The 15,973-nt window shown below is 44.4% G+C and overlaps 2 protein-coding genes across 5 annotated transcripts; one reads left to right on the forward strand and one right to left on the reverse strand.

Annotated features, from left to right (window-relative positions):
* Positions 1–65: 65 nt before the first annotated feature.
* Positions 66–7,738, reverse strand: tmem259 (transmembrane protein 259). Of its 2 annotated transcripts, none has more exons than XM_058637464.1 (12): positions 7,508–7,738; positions 5,602–5,909; positions 5,212–5,493; positions 4,637–4,757; positions 2,864–2,974; positions 2,645–2,767; positions 2,449–2,549; positions 2,073–2,130; positions 1,889–1,972; positions 1,653–1,785; positions 1,373–1,472; positions 66–1,225 (listed from the first exon to the last, which is right to left on the reverse strand). In XM_058637464.1, exons 2-12 carry the CDS (start codon positions 5,815–5,817, stop codon positions 635–637), a joined length of 1,920 nt encoding a protein of 639 aa, XP_058493447.1. In that variant the 5' UTR covers positions 5,818–5,909; positions 7,508–7,738; the 3' UTR covers positions 66–634. The 2 variants fall into 2 exon arrangements, with proteins under 2 accessions (XP_058493447.1, XP_058493446.1); XM_058637463.1 differs by having other exon boundaries at positions 4,583–4,757.
* A 622-nt stretch (positions 7,739–8,360) lies between these two features.
* med16 (mediator complex subunit 16) lies at positions 8,361–15,772 on the forward strand. 3 transcript variants are annotated; one of them, XM_058639372.1, is made up of 16 exons: positions 8,361–8,432; positions 8,700–8,884; positions 8,985–9,092; positions 9,289–9,458; positions 9,542–9,823; positions 9,913–10,062; positions 11,139–11,244; positions 11,326–11,481; positions 12,187–12,401; positions 12,984–13,190; positions 13,297–13,507; positions 13,634–13,767; positions 13,856–14,048; positions 14,671–14,893; positions 15,014–15,097; positions 15,332–15,772. In XM_058639372.1, the coding sequence occupies exons 2-16, from the start codon at positions 8,746–8,748 to the stop codon at positions 15,459–15,461; spliced, it is 2,508 nt and encodes an 835-aa protein (XP_058495355.1). In that variant the 5' UTR covers positions 8,361–8,432; positions 8,700–8,745; the 3' UTR covers positions 15,462–15,772. The 3 variants fall into 3 exon arrangements, with proteins under 3 accessions (XP_058495355.1, XP_058495354.1, XP_058495353.1); XM_058639371.1 differs by having other exon boundaries at positions 8,388–8,595; XM_058639370.1 differs by having other exon boundaries at positions 8,393–8,523.
* Positions 15,773–15,973: the final 201 nt, after the last annotated feature.

Below are 15,973 nucleotides of genomic sequence, written 5' to 3' on the forward strand. Positions count from 1 at the left end.
TAAACAAGGTCTCCAATCACAAGAGCGCCACCATGTGTTGAGCTACAACAAAACCAGCTTCAATCTGAGACTTGAACATTTTTATTTCATTTGTGTTACAGTTAAATTCTTCAGGTCATGTGACCACTTGTTTATATTGTTTCATCTTTACAAAACAAACTTCCTCATCGTCAGGCGGACGCTGTCACCACAGAAAAATAAAAACATGATTCAAAAGTGTAGGACACAAAAACAACCACCAAGTGGCGCAGGTAGGCAGTACCTGAATACACCCCAGGGGACGTGGCTTATCACTGCGATGCATTCAGGGGCACAGGAGGCGGGGCCTGAGGTATGACAGCTGACATTCACAATTAATCAGCTCACTCTGCTGCTGAAGTTTATTGACCAGACAGGAAATCCTGATGGATCAATAAATCAACAAGACAACCTTCAGCTGCTCTAAACAATCAGAGCCAATTAACCATCGATCAGCTGTGATAGATTACTATGATGTGAAGTCAGCTGACCCGCCCACCAGCATGTGATTGATTGAAAGACTTTAGGAACTAAACAATCAATACTTCAGATATTTCAATTTCAATCAATCAGGTAATCAGTGATCAATCCCCCGATGAGCTGATGTCAAAAGGATTCAGGATGAGTTCATCGCAGTCTGTGGTCCACAGTCTGTACCTGGACATTGTGAGGGGGAGGAGTCTGTCTGTGTGGGCTCCTGTGAGAGCCCCGCCCCTGAAGGCCCTGCCTCCATCTGCAGGCCTCTGATTGGATGAGCTGTGGTTTTAGTTTCTGCTGAAACATTTGAATCATCATCACCTTCTGCTCCTCCCCCTGCTCCTCCTTCTCCTGACCCATGACTTCCACTGGAGAGGCGGGACTCTGCATCAACCCCAGTGGCGTTCTGGGTAGTCGAGGATAGAGCTTCTGTGATGATGGCAGCCGTGTGAGCAACCCAGTTCAGCTCCGCCCTCACCTCTGCTCCGCCTGCTGCTGCTGCTGCCGCTGCAGCTGCAGCTGCAGGATTGGACGAGGCAGGAGACTGGGCGGGGTCCACGGGTCCCGGTGCACCTGCATTGGCGGCAGCAGCCGTATTGTTGTTCAGGTTGTCCTGCAGCGCCGTCTGGTGGTTCTGACCAGCCTGGTTCTGCAGCAGCATCTCCTGGATCCGGATCTGCTGCAGGATGGCAGGAAGCTCGTAGTGGTGGAAGAAGTAGATCATGGAGTGCTGAGGAAGAACACAGTGTTAGTGGACAACAGAAGGACTCCATCCACCACATCCCCGACTCATCAATAAACACTAACATTGACCGTGGAGTTAGGATTAAGATTACCAGGTTAACCAGATTAACCTAACCCAGATGCTAGTTCTCACCTGAATGAAGAGCCAGGAAGTGACCAGTGCCAAACTGCTGTACTGACCATTGAAGCGGTAGTGGTATGCGTAGAACGCAAAGTGGTACAGATAGAAGAACCTGAAAAGACAAAAACAAGAACCTAAAGAACCAGAGGAGACAAAGACAAGAACCTAAAAAACTCGAGGACACAAAGACAAGAACCTAAAGAAATGTGTAGTTGTGTAATTTGAATGACTAAGTAGTTCTCTGAAAGAGCCAATGGTTGAGTCCGTATTGGTCACGTGACCTGTGACTCACCTCAGCCAATGGCGTTTGCTGGTGTTGGTGTGGCAGCAGATGGCGTCGTATTGGTCAGCCAGCCAAACGATGAGGATGATGTAGAAGGCGGTGGTTGTGTCGTTGAAGAACTCTGACATGATGGCCTCCATACCTGCAGACAGGAAGTGACATCGTCAACACCTCCATAAATTACCTGTCTGAGATTTGTGGCTTTGGTCTGGTCATGGTCTTGATTTTCAGACGAAAAAACTTACCGACGAGGGCCAGGATGACGGTGAGCAGAGGGGCTGCTGGGAAAGCAATGGTCATGTTCATCTCCAACATCTGAAGCAGATCCACTAAAGGGGGACAGACAGAAACCAGAGACACACAGGGACCACTATGAGACCAGAAACCTTAAAAGTGGACTCAAAGTGGACTTTCTCAGAGGAAGCTGACCGATGAAGACGAAGATCTGGTGGTGAGAATATCGGAGCAGCATGGACACAGAGAGAGTCTGAGGACGACAACAACATCATCAGTTGAGGGTTTAATACATAATACTACTGATGATACTATGAATACTACTGATGATACTATGAATACAACTGATGATGCTATGAACACTACTGATGATACTACGAACACTACTGATGATACTATAATACCCCTGATAATATTATTATTATTACTTTTACTACTATTATTATTATTATAATTTTTATTATTTGTATTATTATTATTATCAACAATACTAACAATGATGATGATGATGATAATAATAATAATAATAATAACAGAGGTGGTTAATGTTCACTTTTACTTGTTTACTTACAAATATGACCATGATGACAAAAGCAGCCAGGTAGGAGGTTCTGGCCATCCACATACTGACAAACCGATAATGTTCTCCTGATACAACGTTCCTCAAGAACCCTGCGCACACACACATCGTTGATTGACAGGTCAGTAACAGTGGGAAAGTGATTGGTGGTGTTGTTGATTGACAGGTCAGTAACAGACATCTCTACCTTTGTTCTCCTCGTTCTCAGCAAGCGCCTTCACGCTGGACATCAGGATGTCGTCGTATCCCAGAAACTCATCAAGCAAGAAACGACTGAATCCATCACCGAAGCACTCGTCCTTCATGGGATCTGGATGAGACAGGTGAGACATATTAGAGTCATATGACTGAGACAGGTGAGACAGAGTCATGTGACACGTCATGTGACATTGAGTTGGCCTCTGACCCAGAGTGACCACCATGACGGGGATGTTGAGTCGTTGTCTCGTGCTCTGGGACAGACGCAGGAAACCGTACTCCAGCGAATACTCCACAATGTACTCTTCCTGAGGCCACACTGAAACAGTTAGAGGTCAGAGGTCATAATGATGAAGATACCTGTCCATCAATAGTAATAAACATCAACAATCATATCATTCCAGGGGTATCATGTCACTATTTAATCTGATGAGCTGCAAACTAAGCATTATTTTCATTCATCTGTTGATTCTTTTTTCCATTAATCGATCGGTTCTTTGGTTCATAAAATATTGTATACCAAGAACCAAGATAATATCGATCAGCTGATCAAACGTGGAAATGATAATGTTCTCAAATGTCAAAATGATCGAGTTGGAATGATTTCTTTGTTTTATGAAGCAAAGAAACAAGAAAACAATCACATTTAAGAAGCTGGAAGCTTGATCAAATAATCATTGCAGCCCTACTGAAGTGTGGTTGTACGAGATACTAACACACAGTTTGTCACTATGTAAACCACTTACTCACTCCCACACCTAAGTCCATAGAGAAAATCAGTGATTTTAACATCACAGCACACAGAGTTGTTGATCCATTGCTGCCTCCATCACTAAGTTCAAATGTCTTATTTTGTCACTTCAGTGTTTGAAATCCTTTGTTCAGATTAACCTCAGTGACACAAATTGACCACATGAGGCAGTGGAGGACCAGCAGCTCCTGTGTCCCCGCAAGCTTAAGTCACTGATTTTTTCTATGGACTTTAGTGTGGGAGTGAGTGGTTGTTGGAAAAGTCCGTCTAACAGTGAAATAAAGACGTGAACATGTGACGTAGATATCAGAGACTTATACTGACGGAGATTTTATCTTTTGTTAAGTGGATAAAATCTGTCTTTCCTTTTGTCTGTGCAGGCAGCCACGTTTTCTCTAAGAATGAGGTGGAGCATGAATATCTGACCCAAGCAGGAGAAACAGCCCTCAGCTCAGGTTCAGTCACATCAGCTGACCAGTTGGTCATTTCAGGTTCTTTTAGTAAAACAGGGTAAAATAAGGTGAATTCAAAAAGAATTTTTGCTTTAATGAAAATACCATGAAAACATTGAATTAACAGATGCATGAGTAAAAATAAGATAATAAGTTCTTGTTAATAATTTTTTAGATAGGACAGTGAAGGCAGCACAGAGACCATTCATCCACGATTCATGTTTTTATTTTCAAAGCTCAAAATAAACCACCATGGTTGGATTAAGTCAGTAGTTATGTTAGTTATTAATGGTTACAGTTCAGTTATTAAAGGTGAGTCTGAAATTTTAATCATACGTGCAGGTCATGACTCAAGGTGTGTGTGTGTTCATGGGGCTACAAGCTGCTTCTTACAGGATGTAAGGATAACTTGTTATTTGCCGTAACCATAAATAAAGGCTAACCACCACCTGGGGGTCATTCAGAGCAGCTTCAGGTTCAGGTTAAGGTTCAAAAGACGCAGCCCGAGTCCCAGGTTGGTTCTCAGCAGCAGGGGGCGCTCACAGTGAATTCAGCTCTGACTATGTGTCAGAATCTCACACAACCACACTTCAAGTAATCTGAACTATTCCTTTAACATATCAACATGAACCTTTTGACATGAAGGCTGAGAGTTTAAACATCACTGCTGCCCCCTGCTGGTGTAAAAACGAAAGTTCAGCTGTTATTTCACTCAAATATTTACCTGCTCTGGCCATCATCTCCAGCTCAGACACAGAGTCCTTCAGCGGCTCCATACCTTTAGTGGTCTGGCTGAAGGAGACATCCTGGCTGCTGTTCACTCCTGCTCCTCCTCCTGCTCCTCCTCTTCCTCCTCCAACCAGAGACGGCTTCAGACGAGGTTCGATGTCCAGCTCAAACTGCAGCAGAAAACAGACAGAAAGGGGGGAACAATGGTATCAGTGCTCATACTGATATCAAATACTACAGTTCTTCAGCTCTGCTCCAGAATAAATTTACATTGCTGCACTGGTTCAATTCAAGATCAATTAAAAGTGGGTCCGAAATAAAGGTTAAAAAAAACAGTAGAAAGTGTAATGTTGTCACTGAGCTCCATGGTCTCGTCATCACATGTTTGTCACGCACTATGTTGGTGCAGAGTGCGGCGTTTAGAGCGACACAGTGAAGTCACACTTCTAAATGTAATCAGATTACATTACACAAACACTGTGGGTTAGAGTTAACACTAAACTCCACATCACCATCTCCACAGTTTAACGTTCAGGTGACTCGTACGTTTGAGAGCAGCAGACACTTAGTGGTGGAAGCACATCTCAGGAACTTCACAGTGAGATCTGATGATCATGTTGTCACCTGCACAGAGCTGTTGTCAAACATCTCAACAATAATCTCCTCTTCCTCCTCATCTTCCTCCTGTAGCCCCACCCCTCCTCCCTGCTCTGCCTCCAGCTCCTCCTGGAGGCTCGGAGAGTCGTAGTACTGCAGAAAGACGGGTGAGCGACTGGAGTTCCTCTGGATCTCCACCCGCAGGATGCCATCACGAGGCCAGCGCTCCCTAACCGCCTCCAGGCAGTTGATGGGTGAGCGAGAGAAGGCAATGTGGATGTAGGCGAGGATGAAGAGGACGAAAAGTGCCTGAAGACGAGCAGAGAGAGAGAGAAGCCTTTAAAAACATATCACATAGGTACTTTTTCAGATTTTGTTCATGCAGCGTTTTGATCCAGATCTCTGTTAATTTCTCACCTTGAGCAGAACAAAGAACTCAAAGACTCTCCTGAAGGACGGAGGGAAGAGACGTGCGTAGGTGACGGCCATCTTAAAGAAGAGGGCGTGGAAAAGGCGGTCTCGGACGTTGATGAGGGGGTTCTGGTTCATGTTGGGGTTTCGGATCCTGTTAGCTCCTATGTTGTTGTTGTTGTTGACTGGAGCATTGTTGTTGTTGGCCTGGTTGTCAGACATGATCTCTGGTTGTGGATTGACGACTCAGCTCAGCATGTCTGCCGTCAGGGTTTGACCTCTGACCTCAGTGATTCACTGAATTTCTAAGGTACCTGAAAAAAGAATTAACCTAATCAGTTCACTTTCACATCACAATTGATCACATGATTGATCTGCCTGTCCTCATGCAGGTCTAAATGTTTCCAGTCCATGATACAGAAACATATCGATGACATATGTTTATCAGTGGATATCTTCAACAATACGACATTCTAAACAACATGATCATTAAATAAATTAAATGATTGTTAAAGCTATAGGAATGCCAGTTTGAACAGGTAGGTCTCAGTCAGTGATTTGAAGGTCTGTAAAGAGTCCAAGTTCTTGATGTGTTGTGGGAGGGAATTCCAGAGGGAAGTGGCAGCAGCGGCGGTGGCAAAGGCTCGGTTCCCTAGGTTCCGGTGATGGGGGTCAGGAGGTTGGAGTCAGCAGATCGGAGGCGACTGGATGGGGGAATGGCAGTGAGGTAAGAGGGGTTACTGAGGGCCTTGTAGGTGATGAGGAGAAGTTTTCACTGGATACGGTATTTGACAGGGAGTCAGTGGAGCTGCTGGAGGATAGGGGTAACATGGTCTCTGGAGTGAGTGCAGGTGAGTAACCAGGTAGATGAATTTAGAATATATTGCAGATTTTGGAAGTCAGTAGAGGAATGGCCATAGAGAATGCTACTACAGTAGGTTATGAAGGCCTGGATGAGTACATGTTTTTCTGCAGTGGAGTGAGAGAGGGAGATGTGGAGACGGGCGATGTTTCTGCGGTGGACGAATGATGTCCTGGTGATGCTGCTGATGTGGGATTTGAAGGAGAGGGTGGAGTCCATTAAGACGCCAAGGTTACACACAGAGGTGGAGGAGGAGGGAGGAGTTCTGAGCAGAGGGTACGAGAGCTTTGGGTCCAATAATGATTTCTGTTTTGTTGCTGTAGAGTTTCAGGAAGTTCTTGTCCAACCAGATTTTGATGTCAGTCAGACAATTGTGATGATGGAGAGCATGACTGTAGGGATGGATTTGGTGGAGATGTACACGGACCGCCGTGCACATAAACAAATATAACATTATCACAGGAAGGACTTTATATTATCTACATAAACAAATATAACAACATTATCACAGGAAATATTACAACATAATCACAGGAAGGACTTTATATTCTCTATGTAAACAAATATAACAACATTATCACAGGAAGGACTTTATATTCTCCACATAAACAAATATAACAACATTATCACAGGAAATATAACAACATTATCACAGGAAGGACTTTATATTCTCCACATAAACAAATATAACAACATTATCTCAGGAACACTGTCACAGTGATGTCATCATTATCATGGGTTACCCTATGGTTTAGACATGACGTCACTTTATGTTGGAGCTCAGTATGTACCCTAACCCCTGGCCCCCGCTGCGAGGGAAATATTAAAGAGCAGATCAACATTAACTTCTCTGCGGTAACACATTAGCTTTACATTAGCTTCACACAGGCTTTACATTAGCATTGCATCAGCTTCACTTTAGCTTCACGACACTCACGCATTAGCTTTACATTAGCTTTACATCTACTTCTCCGCGGTTTCACATTAGTTTCACATTAGCTTCGCATTAGCTTTACATTAGCTTCACATTAGCAGGGAGGTGTTACTCACCTGTAACTGGTGCTAACATGCTAACGTGTCGTTCTCGGTGTTTTCATCACAACAAACAGGCTGTTAGCACCATTAGCATCGTTATCCGGCTCCACAGACACGGATAACAGGGGGTAGCATGTAGCAGGTAGCAGTATGTGAGTAAACTCAGATTATTATTATTAACTGTCAGAGCAAACCACAGCTAACAGAGGCTGCTGTTATGAGACGGAACCTCAAACACACCGGAAACACAAATATATCTACCGGAAGTCGTCATACACGTTCAACTCAACGTAAACTACATACAACCATCTATGATTCAAAAAACAAGAAAGCTGCTAAAACTATTCAGTTATGTTCTATTTTTAATGTAGTTATTTGAATATGGTCTTAACTAATGTGTCTGTATGTATTAATGACTCTGTTTGCATGTTGTTATTGTTTTGTATCATAAAGGTTCAATAAAGATTTTATATAAAACAACATAGAAAATGATTCACATCATTCACATTCACACATAAACATGTTTTATTGATTTTTAAAATGATTTTATGATTAACAACACACTCACGTAACATGTGTCTATGAGCATGAACTTTGACACTAAAAATGTTCTATTTAAATTGTATTTATGACATCCTCACGTTTTGGTCACATGGCGTGTTCTTGTTTTTGTTTATCAACAAAAATGTAAGTAAACACCAACATAATTCACTTATAACTCTGAGTTCACCCCCTAAATGACAAAAGTCAGTCCGCGGCGTATGTTGAATAAAAAGTAGTCAAATGTGTGTGGTGATATTTATTTACATGTTAAACATATGAAACAGGCAGTATCATGAAAGTAAGTCATGAAACGCTCCCAGGTTTATTGACAGGCAGCTACAGGGACAGCTACGTGTATAAGGGTCCTCATCATGCAACCAACGAACGGCAGCGATTTGTTTGTTTAATTTTTTCATGTTCAAATTTAACTTTAACTGCACAAACTGACGCTCTTGTTTTGTTGTTTTGTTTTACAGTTTTACTCTAAGGTAGAATCGGGTAGTTTCTTTTAAAATTGTATTATTTTCATTGATATTTGTGCCACTGGGGCTAAAACAGAAGTACGTTAAGCTAAGCTAACGGCTAACTGATGATTGATCACTGCAGATTAATTGAGCTGTCTGGGTGAGTTAGACGGTTTATTGACACACCTGTGCATCTGCAGGTGAGACGTCCCACTGGTCTCTGGCTCCTCCCCCTGTGGTCACAGAATGGAGCTGGCGTACGTGTGTGAGTGGGACAAACGTCAGAAGAGCACACACTGTCCCTCCATCCCACTGGTCTGCTCCTGGTCCTGCAGGAACCTGGTGGCCTTCACCACCGACCTGAAGAACGACGAGGACGACAAAGGTACGCACACACACACACACACATACATACACAAACAGACACACACGACTGATGTGATCATCATCCTCCAGAGTTTGATCTGTATCTGTGTGTGATTCAGATGTCAGTCACATGATCCACATCATTGACACTGAACATCCATGGGATGTTTACTCCATCAACTCTGGACACTCTGAGGTCATTTCTTGTCTGGAGTGGGACCAATCAGGTAAGGTCACATCCTTTGCGTCACCATATCAACAACAGTGTTAGCCACATGTGAAGTCGTGCAACAGAGGGGACTGTGCAGTCTTGTTAACTGTGCTCAGAGGCACCAAAGTATTTCTGCTCTGCTCAGTTATTGTGGGTGAAGCGGAGACAAATCTGAGACACATTGCATTTACACTTGTCTTCTGCATTTGTAGGCTCGCGGCTGCTGTCGGCTGATGGTGACGGACAGATCAGATGCTGGTCGATGTCGGATCACCTGGTGAACAGCTGGAAGAGTGTGTTGTCCAGTTCCCTGGACGGAGATCCGATCGTGGCTCTGAGTTGGCTCCATAACGGCGTCAAACTTGCGCTGCATGTCGAGATGGTAACACCTTGAGATTCACGTATACATGTGTCCTGACAGGTGAGTCGCATCTCATCAGTAAACCTGTCCTTGTCTCTCTTCAGTCGGGATCTACTAACTTTGGGGAGAAGTTCTCTCGGGTGAAGTTTTCTCCATCTCTGACTCTTTTTGGCGGGAAACCAATGGAGGGCTGGATGGCAGTGACAGTCAGCGGTTTGGTCACCGTGTCACTTTTAAAGCCAGGTGGCGCTCTTCTGACAGCCAGTGAGAGTTTGTGCCGGTTGAGAGGAAGAGTGGCGTTGGCCGACATCGCCTTCACTGGAGGAGGAAACATTGTGGTGGCAGCGACCGACGGCAGCAGCTCCTCGCCAGTTCAGTTTTACAAGGTCAGAAAAAAACAACGCACCAGTCGTCAGGGATTACGGTCCTGTATGTGTCCACCACCATGTTAATGTGTGTGTGTGTGTGTGGTCAGGTGGTCGTGAGTGTGGTGAGCGAAAAGTGTCGCATAGACACTGAACTGTTACCGTCACTTTTCCTGCGCTGCACCACCGACCCGCTGAGGAGAGACAAGTATCCGTCTGTGACGCACCTGAAGTTCCTGACCAGAGAGAACTCTGAACAGGTAACCATGGCAACCAGAGCAGGTTAAAGGTACAGTATGTAAAATTTATCAGGAGCTGGAAAGTGTGTTTAGGTAAAACTTAGTAAAACTTAAAGGATATTTAGTAAGGGTTTGTTCTCTTCACATATTTATTATTATCTCACTCCTTCACTGGGACCACTTTGATAAGGACAGAGACAGAAACCCCAGCACAATATTTCTCACCCCAGTGAAGGACAGAGAGATTAGACACCTGGTCAACAAATGCGTAGCAAAACATCCACGGATGTAGATGACCCTGACATGAAGCTAATTAAGAAAGTAATAGATGGAATCGTTTCACTTCTAGCATATATCTGCAACCTGTCATTCAGACAGGGACATTTCCCACCAAAATGAAAGTGGCAAAAGTAGTGCCATTGTTCAAGGGGATATACACGAATTTACTAATTACAGACCAGTCTCAATACTACCACAACTGTCAAAAATTCTGGAGAAACTATTCAACAATAGGCAAGACAACTTCATTAACAAACACAGTCTGCTATATATTGATTGGATCATTTTGTGACTCTGAGTGCCACCTGATGCTGAAACATGTTTTTGTCAAAATGTCATAAGAAAAAGAAAAAAAAAATTAGTACAATAAATATACAATATATATATATATATATATATATATATATATATATATATATATATATATATATGAATTCTGTTGGTAATGGGGGCGGAACTAGATAAGCTTTTGCTTCTCCTGCTTTCCCTTTCGGTTATGTGTATTGTGTGGACTACACTAAGATGATGTGTGATGATAAGTGATCTAACTGACATGACCGAAATAAATAAACATACAAACATACATACATTATGTTAGAAAACATTTATTATTATGTCAGAAAACATTTATGATGTGAGAAAACATTAAAAAATAAAAACACTTTCTCTGGTGTTTTGTTTCTCTCTCTCTCTCTCTCTCTCTCTCTGCATGTCTGTCTCTCTCTCTCCCCCCTCTCTCTCTCTGTGTCTGTCTCTCTCTGTGTGTCCATGTCTCTGTCTCTCTCTCTGCATGTCTCTCTCTGTCTGTGTGTGTGCAGGTTCTCCTCTGTGCGTCCAATCAGAGCGGCAGTATTGTGGAGTGTTGGTCTCTGAGGAAGGAGGGACTTCCTGTCAACAACATCTTCCAGCATCGCTCTCCAGTTGGTAAGAAACAAACTGATGTGACAGCTGCAGTGACCATGAAGCCCCACCCACTAGTTTGACCTCTGACTTCGCCTCCTTTAGTTGGGGAGAAACAGCCGACCATCCTGAAGTGGAGAATCCTGACGACTACCAACGACCTCGAGCGAGTGTCAGCCGTTGCTCTGCCCAAATTGCCCATCTCCATTTCCAACACTGACCTGAAGGTGGCGTCAGATACTAAGTTCTGCCCCGGACTGGGTGAGAGACTCCACCTACTCCACCTTGTGTGTCACCTGAGGATAAAATGGATCAGTTCATACAAAACAAACTCCTCTGGTCTTTACTGATGATCAATAATGCTGACTAACTATTTCCATGTTTCCACCGGCTCTACTCGCCTCGCCACGGCACGGCTAAGTTGCGTTATAGTACTAGGTACTTTTTTTTTCACTGATTGGTCAGAGTGCCGTCACATTAAGAGACGTCCGACACAGAAATCAAGCCAAACAATGCCGAACTGTAGATCAGTTAAAAAGACTTAACAATCCTAAAAACGTGGGTTAATCTCCATCAGTTACCAGGGGAATGTCTGAAATCTCAATATTTAACAGAGGAGTCTGGTGGATTTAGAGACAGCATTGCTGATCGCGACCAGCATCACAAACCCTGCCACTGCATTTCAGACCAGTGACTGTGTCAGACGGAGTCTGTGCTCCAGTCATGGAGGAAGTGCTGAACAATACAAACAACTGCTTTACAAGTCTTTCATGCAGTTGTGACTCCGCCCACATTGAGTAGGTACTTTTTTTGTAGTGGAAATGCAACCTGTGGTGTGGCGTGCTGAGGCGAGGCCCATAGTGGGAAAGGGCCATAAGATGTAGAAGGATCAATAAGGAGCAGAAATAATCAATAACATCTTTGATGATCATTCATGATGAATAACCGTCTTCTTTGGCGTCTCAGGTCTTGCTCTGGCGTTTCATGACGGCAGTATTCAGATCCTCCACCGCCTGTCTCTCCACACCATGGGTGTCTTTTATGGCTCGTCCTCTGCTCAGAGACCAGGTGACGAGTCCACCATCAAACGCCAGAGAACTGGAGGCCCCGCCCTCCACTTCAAGGCCCTGCAGTTCTCCTGGACGTCCTTGGCTCTGGCCGGAGTCGACAATCATGGAAAGGTGACTTAAAAATATGTAGTAAATATGATCTAAGAATCTGATCAATTAAGTAAATAAAGGATAAAGCAGAGCAGAGCCTTCATTATAAATGTCATATATATATGTATATACTCTATATGTGTATGCAGTGTTTCCTCTACACTCATTTAGGAGTGGTGGTAGATACTTGCTCATTATCTACTCTTTTCGATTTTATCTCTCACGGTCCATTTTGATAGTCGGGAGGACATCGCTGAACTCATTAAAAGAGTTCTAGTTTTCTTCAGTCTATTTGTATGTTGAATAATAAGTGAGTGGGGAAGTGATTAGTAAGCATGTTAATTATGTATCAGCCAAAATGACAAACCAAAATGATAATTTATTGTTTTTTTATTTAATTATATTGTTTTATTTATTTATTTTTACATTCAGCCTTTAAAAAGCCCTTTTAAGCCATTCAATAAATAGGTTTTTAAAAGTAAAATCTGCAGTCAAGAGTCACTCCTTGGAAAGCCTGCCCCCATGAATTTCATCATGGGGGCATCATGGGTTTTTTAAAAATCATGAATTTTTAAAAAACACATCTCATCATTGTGTCCTCAGCTCCACATGCTGCGGGTGTCGCCCTCTATGGGCCAGGTGCTGGACATGAACACGACGCTGCGCCATCTGCTGTTCCTGCTGGAGTACTGCATGGTGACGGGCTACGACTGGTGGGACGTCCTGCTTCACGTTCAGCCGACCATGGTCCACAACCTGGTGGAGAAACTGCATGAGGAGTACATGAGGCAGAACCAGGCACTACAGCAGGTGAGTTGTGGGCAGGGCCAGGTGGGAGGTGTTATGTAAATATGATGTCACAGACGTGTCTGTTCGGCGTGACAGCAGCGTGGCGGCCTATCTCCCAATGTTTCAGGTGCTGGCAACACGTATCGTGGCGGTGAAGGCGTCTCTCTGTAAACTGTCCACAGCAACGGCGGCGCGAGCATGTGACTTCCACGCCAAGCTGCTGCTGATGGCGATCAGCTCCACCTTAAAGTCCCTGCTGAGACCACATGTCCTCAACACACCAGACAAGAGTCCAGGAGACCGCCTGAGCGAGATCTGTGCCAAGAACACAGACACGGGTAAGACATGGGACAGAGGACAGGTCAGAGCGTCACTGTCCTAACACATATGTCCCCAGCTTTACTTTGAATAACATGAAACATTTATAGATATGGATCAGTTATTGATGGTGTGTGTGTCCTCAGATATTGATAAGGTAATGATCAACCTGAAGACGGAAGAGTTTGTTTTGGACGGCCCGCCCCTTCAGTCCCTGCAGCAGCTCATCCAGTGGGTTGGAGACTTTGTCCTGTACCTGCTGTCCAACCTGCCCAACCAGGTGATGTCTCACTCTCCTTCAGAGAGACACGCCCCCCTCAGTGTTCACTCTGACATGTGGCTCACTGTACCGCCCTGTCCCCCTGCAGGGTTCTATGGTACGTCCAGGGTTTGGCTTCATGAGGGACGGAGCGTCTCTGGGTCTGCTCAGGGAGATGCTGGTGATGATCCGGATCTGGGGTCTGTTGAAACCCGGCTGTCTGCCCACGTTCACCGCCACGTCCGACAACCAGGACAGTCTGCAGCTGCTCTTCAGACTGCTGACCAGACTGTGGCTCTGCTGTAAGTCACATGACCTGTGGTGTCAGGAGCTGTCAAAATGCGTCACAGCTTAGTGGGCGTGTCCCAATTGCCACATGACTCGTAGACTCCTCCTCCTCATGCAGCCGACGTTTGTCTGTTTTTGAACATTGAGACATTTGTGTGTCCTTCACACTTTAGAGGACATCCCAGAAATCTTTGTTTTGTAAAACTTTATTAAAACAATGAGGTTCAGTAAAGTCTGGATAATTATAAACAAACGCATACAAAAATAGATAAAATAAACTCTAAGATAATAACATTACAAAAAATAATGTTAACTTCATCACTAAATTAATAAACTTTCTGCAACTGTGTTTAAACAAACTGTATTTTAAATAAGTTTATTTTACATCACATAATGATTTATGGGCTTAAATCAACAGTCTGTGATTCAGGACTCTGAACTGTAAAGGGCAGCATTGAGCCCCTTGGTTACAGAGTTCTTAGAGTTATAGAGTCTCATGTGACACAGCAGGACGTCTGTCTCCTCCTGAGTGGACAGCTGACAGAGTCATCTCCTCTGGCTGCACACTTCACAGGAACCAGACCCTGGAATGAGATACGGCTAGTGAGTGTGTCTTTGTGTGACCTCTGACCCTAGCTCGGGAAGACGGTTCAGTCCAGGATCCTGACGAGTCTCTGGTGGACGAATGCTGCCTTCTGCCCAGTCAGCTGCTGGTTCCCAGTCTGGACTGGCTGCCGGTGAACGACGGCGTCATGGTGAAGCTGCAGGGGAAACAACCAATCAGACTGCAGTTTGGAAAAGCATCTTCTCTGCCAGCAGGTGGAGCCAGTGGGGGCGGAGGTTTAGAGGTTTTCACCAGGTAACTTGCACACACGCATGCACGCACACACGCGCACACACACACACACACACACACACACATACTCAAACACTCTGTGTGTGTGTGTGTGTGTGTGTGTGTGTGTGTGTGTGTGTGTAGGACTCCCAGCTGTCAGAAGATGGACAACCTTCGTTGTGTTCACATGGGAGTTTGCCCGACTGAGGACAGTAAAGCCTGCACCAGGTGAGTTCACAGGAAGTGATGTCACATTAAACAGTTGATAAACTCCAGGTTTTTTTCCTAACAAAAGAGACTCGACCTTTTGTTGTTGTAGAATTTAGTTTGTCATAGAAACCTAAACTAAATATAACTATATAACCCTTAAACCATGAAAACGTGAGGTGTTAGAGCAGGACCCTGAGGAACACCCCACTGACGTGTGTGTGTGTGTGTGTGTGTGTGTGTGTGTGTGTGTAGGTGTGGCTGTGTGACGATGCTTCGTTCTCCAAACAAGACAAACGCCATGAAGCAGTGGGAGCAGCGCTGGATCAAGAACTGTCTGTGTGGAGGTCTGTGGAGGAGGATCCCTCCAGCTCCGCCCACATGAACTCACCTGGACTCACCTGATACAGTCACATTATTCCGCAGGAACACAGTCGAGACTCCACCTCCTCAGCTGACGTTGTCTGACTCTCTGTTAGCAGCCACCATCACACTGATGGTCACATGATCACATCTTCTTTCTCAGTAGAGCAGCATGAGTAGAGCTTTGATTCACTCACTCACTCGCCCATTAGTGTTTATTTGAATGAAAGTGACGCTGTTTTCATCATGTCTGAAGTCTCATGTTCACGAAGAATGTGTGTGTTTGAATGTGTTTTTATACAGTGACTTTTGTAATTAAAGTGTTCAACTAAACCTGTGGTTGTTGTTGTGATGTAGTTCTGATGTTTGGTGGTGTTCAAGGTTCAAGGTTCAAGGTTTTTATTTGCCATTTGTGCTTAAACAGATAGTCCAGGCACATTGGAAATCTTGTGCGGGTTCTACGAGTCAGTTGTAGGAGACGGAAACAAGTTGGTTCCCTGATCCGACCAAAGTTTTCTTGGGTGGCCCCTGAGG

This window comes from Solea solea, chromosome 9, assembly GCF_958295425.1.
Source record: "Solea solea chromosome 9, fSolSol10.1, whole genome shotgun sequence".
NCBI lineage: Eukaryota > Metazoa > Chordata > Actinopteri > Pleuronectiformes > Soleidae > Solea > Solea solea.

Excerpts from the sequence above, each read along its gene's own strand:
- tmem259 (XM_058637463.1), bottom strand. The coding sequence starts at position 5,817 with ATGTCTGACAACCAGGCCAACAACAACAATGCTCCAGTCAACAACAAC. Across the intron at positions 5,494-5,601 it reads AGTTCTTTGTTCTGCTCAAG|GCACTTTTCGTCCTCTTCAT; the intron begins GTGAGAAATTAA and ends GCTCGTCTTCAG. Across the intron at positions 2,975-4,582 it reads GGAGATGATGGCCAGAGCAG|TGTGGCCTCAGGAAGAGTAC; the intron begins GTAAATATTTGA and ends TAACTGTTTCAG.
- med16 (XM_058639372.1), top strand. The coding sequence starts at position 8,746 with ATGGAGCTGGCGTACGTGTGTGAGTGGGACAAACGTCAGAAGAGCACA. Across the intron at positions 9,824-9,912 it reads CGCCAGTTCAGTTTTACAAG|GTGGTCGTGAGTGTGGTGAG; the intron begins GTCAGAAAAAAA and ends GTGTGTGGTCAG. Across the intron at positions 11,245-11,325 it reads CCAGCATCGCTCTCCAGTTG|TTGGGGAGAAACAGCCGACC; the intron begins GTAAGAAACAAA and ends CGCCTCCTTTAG.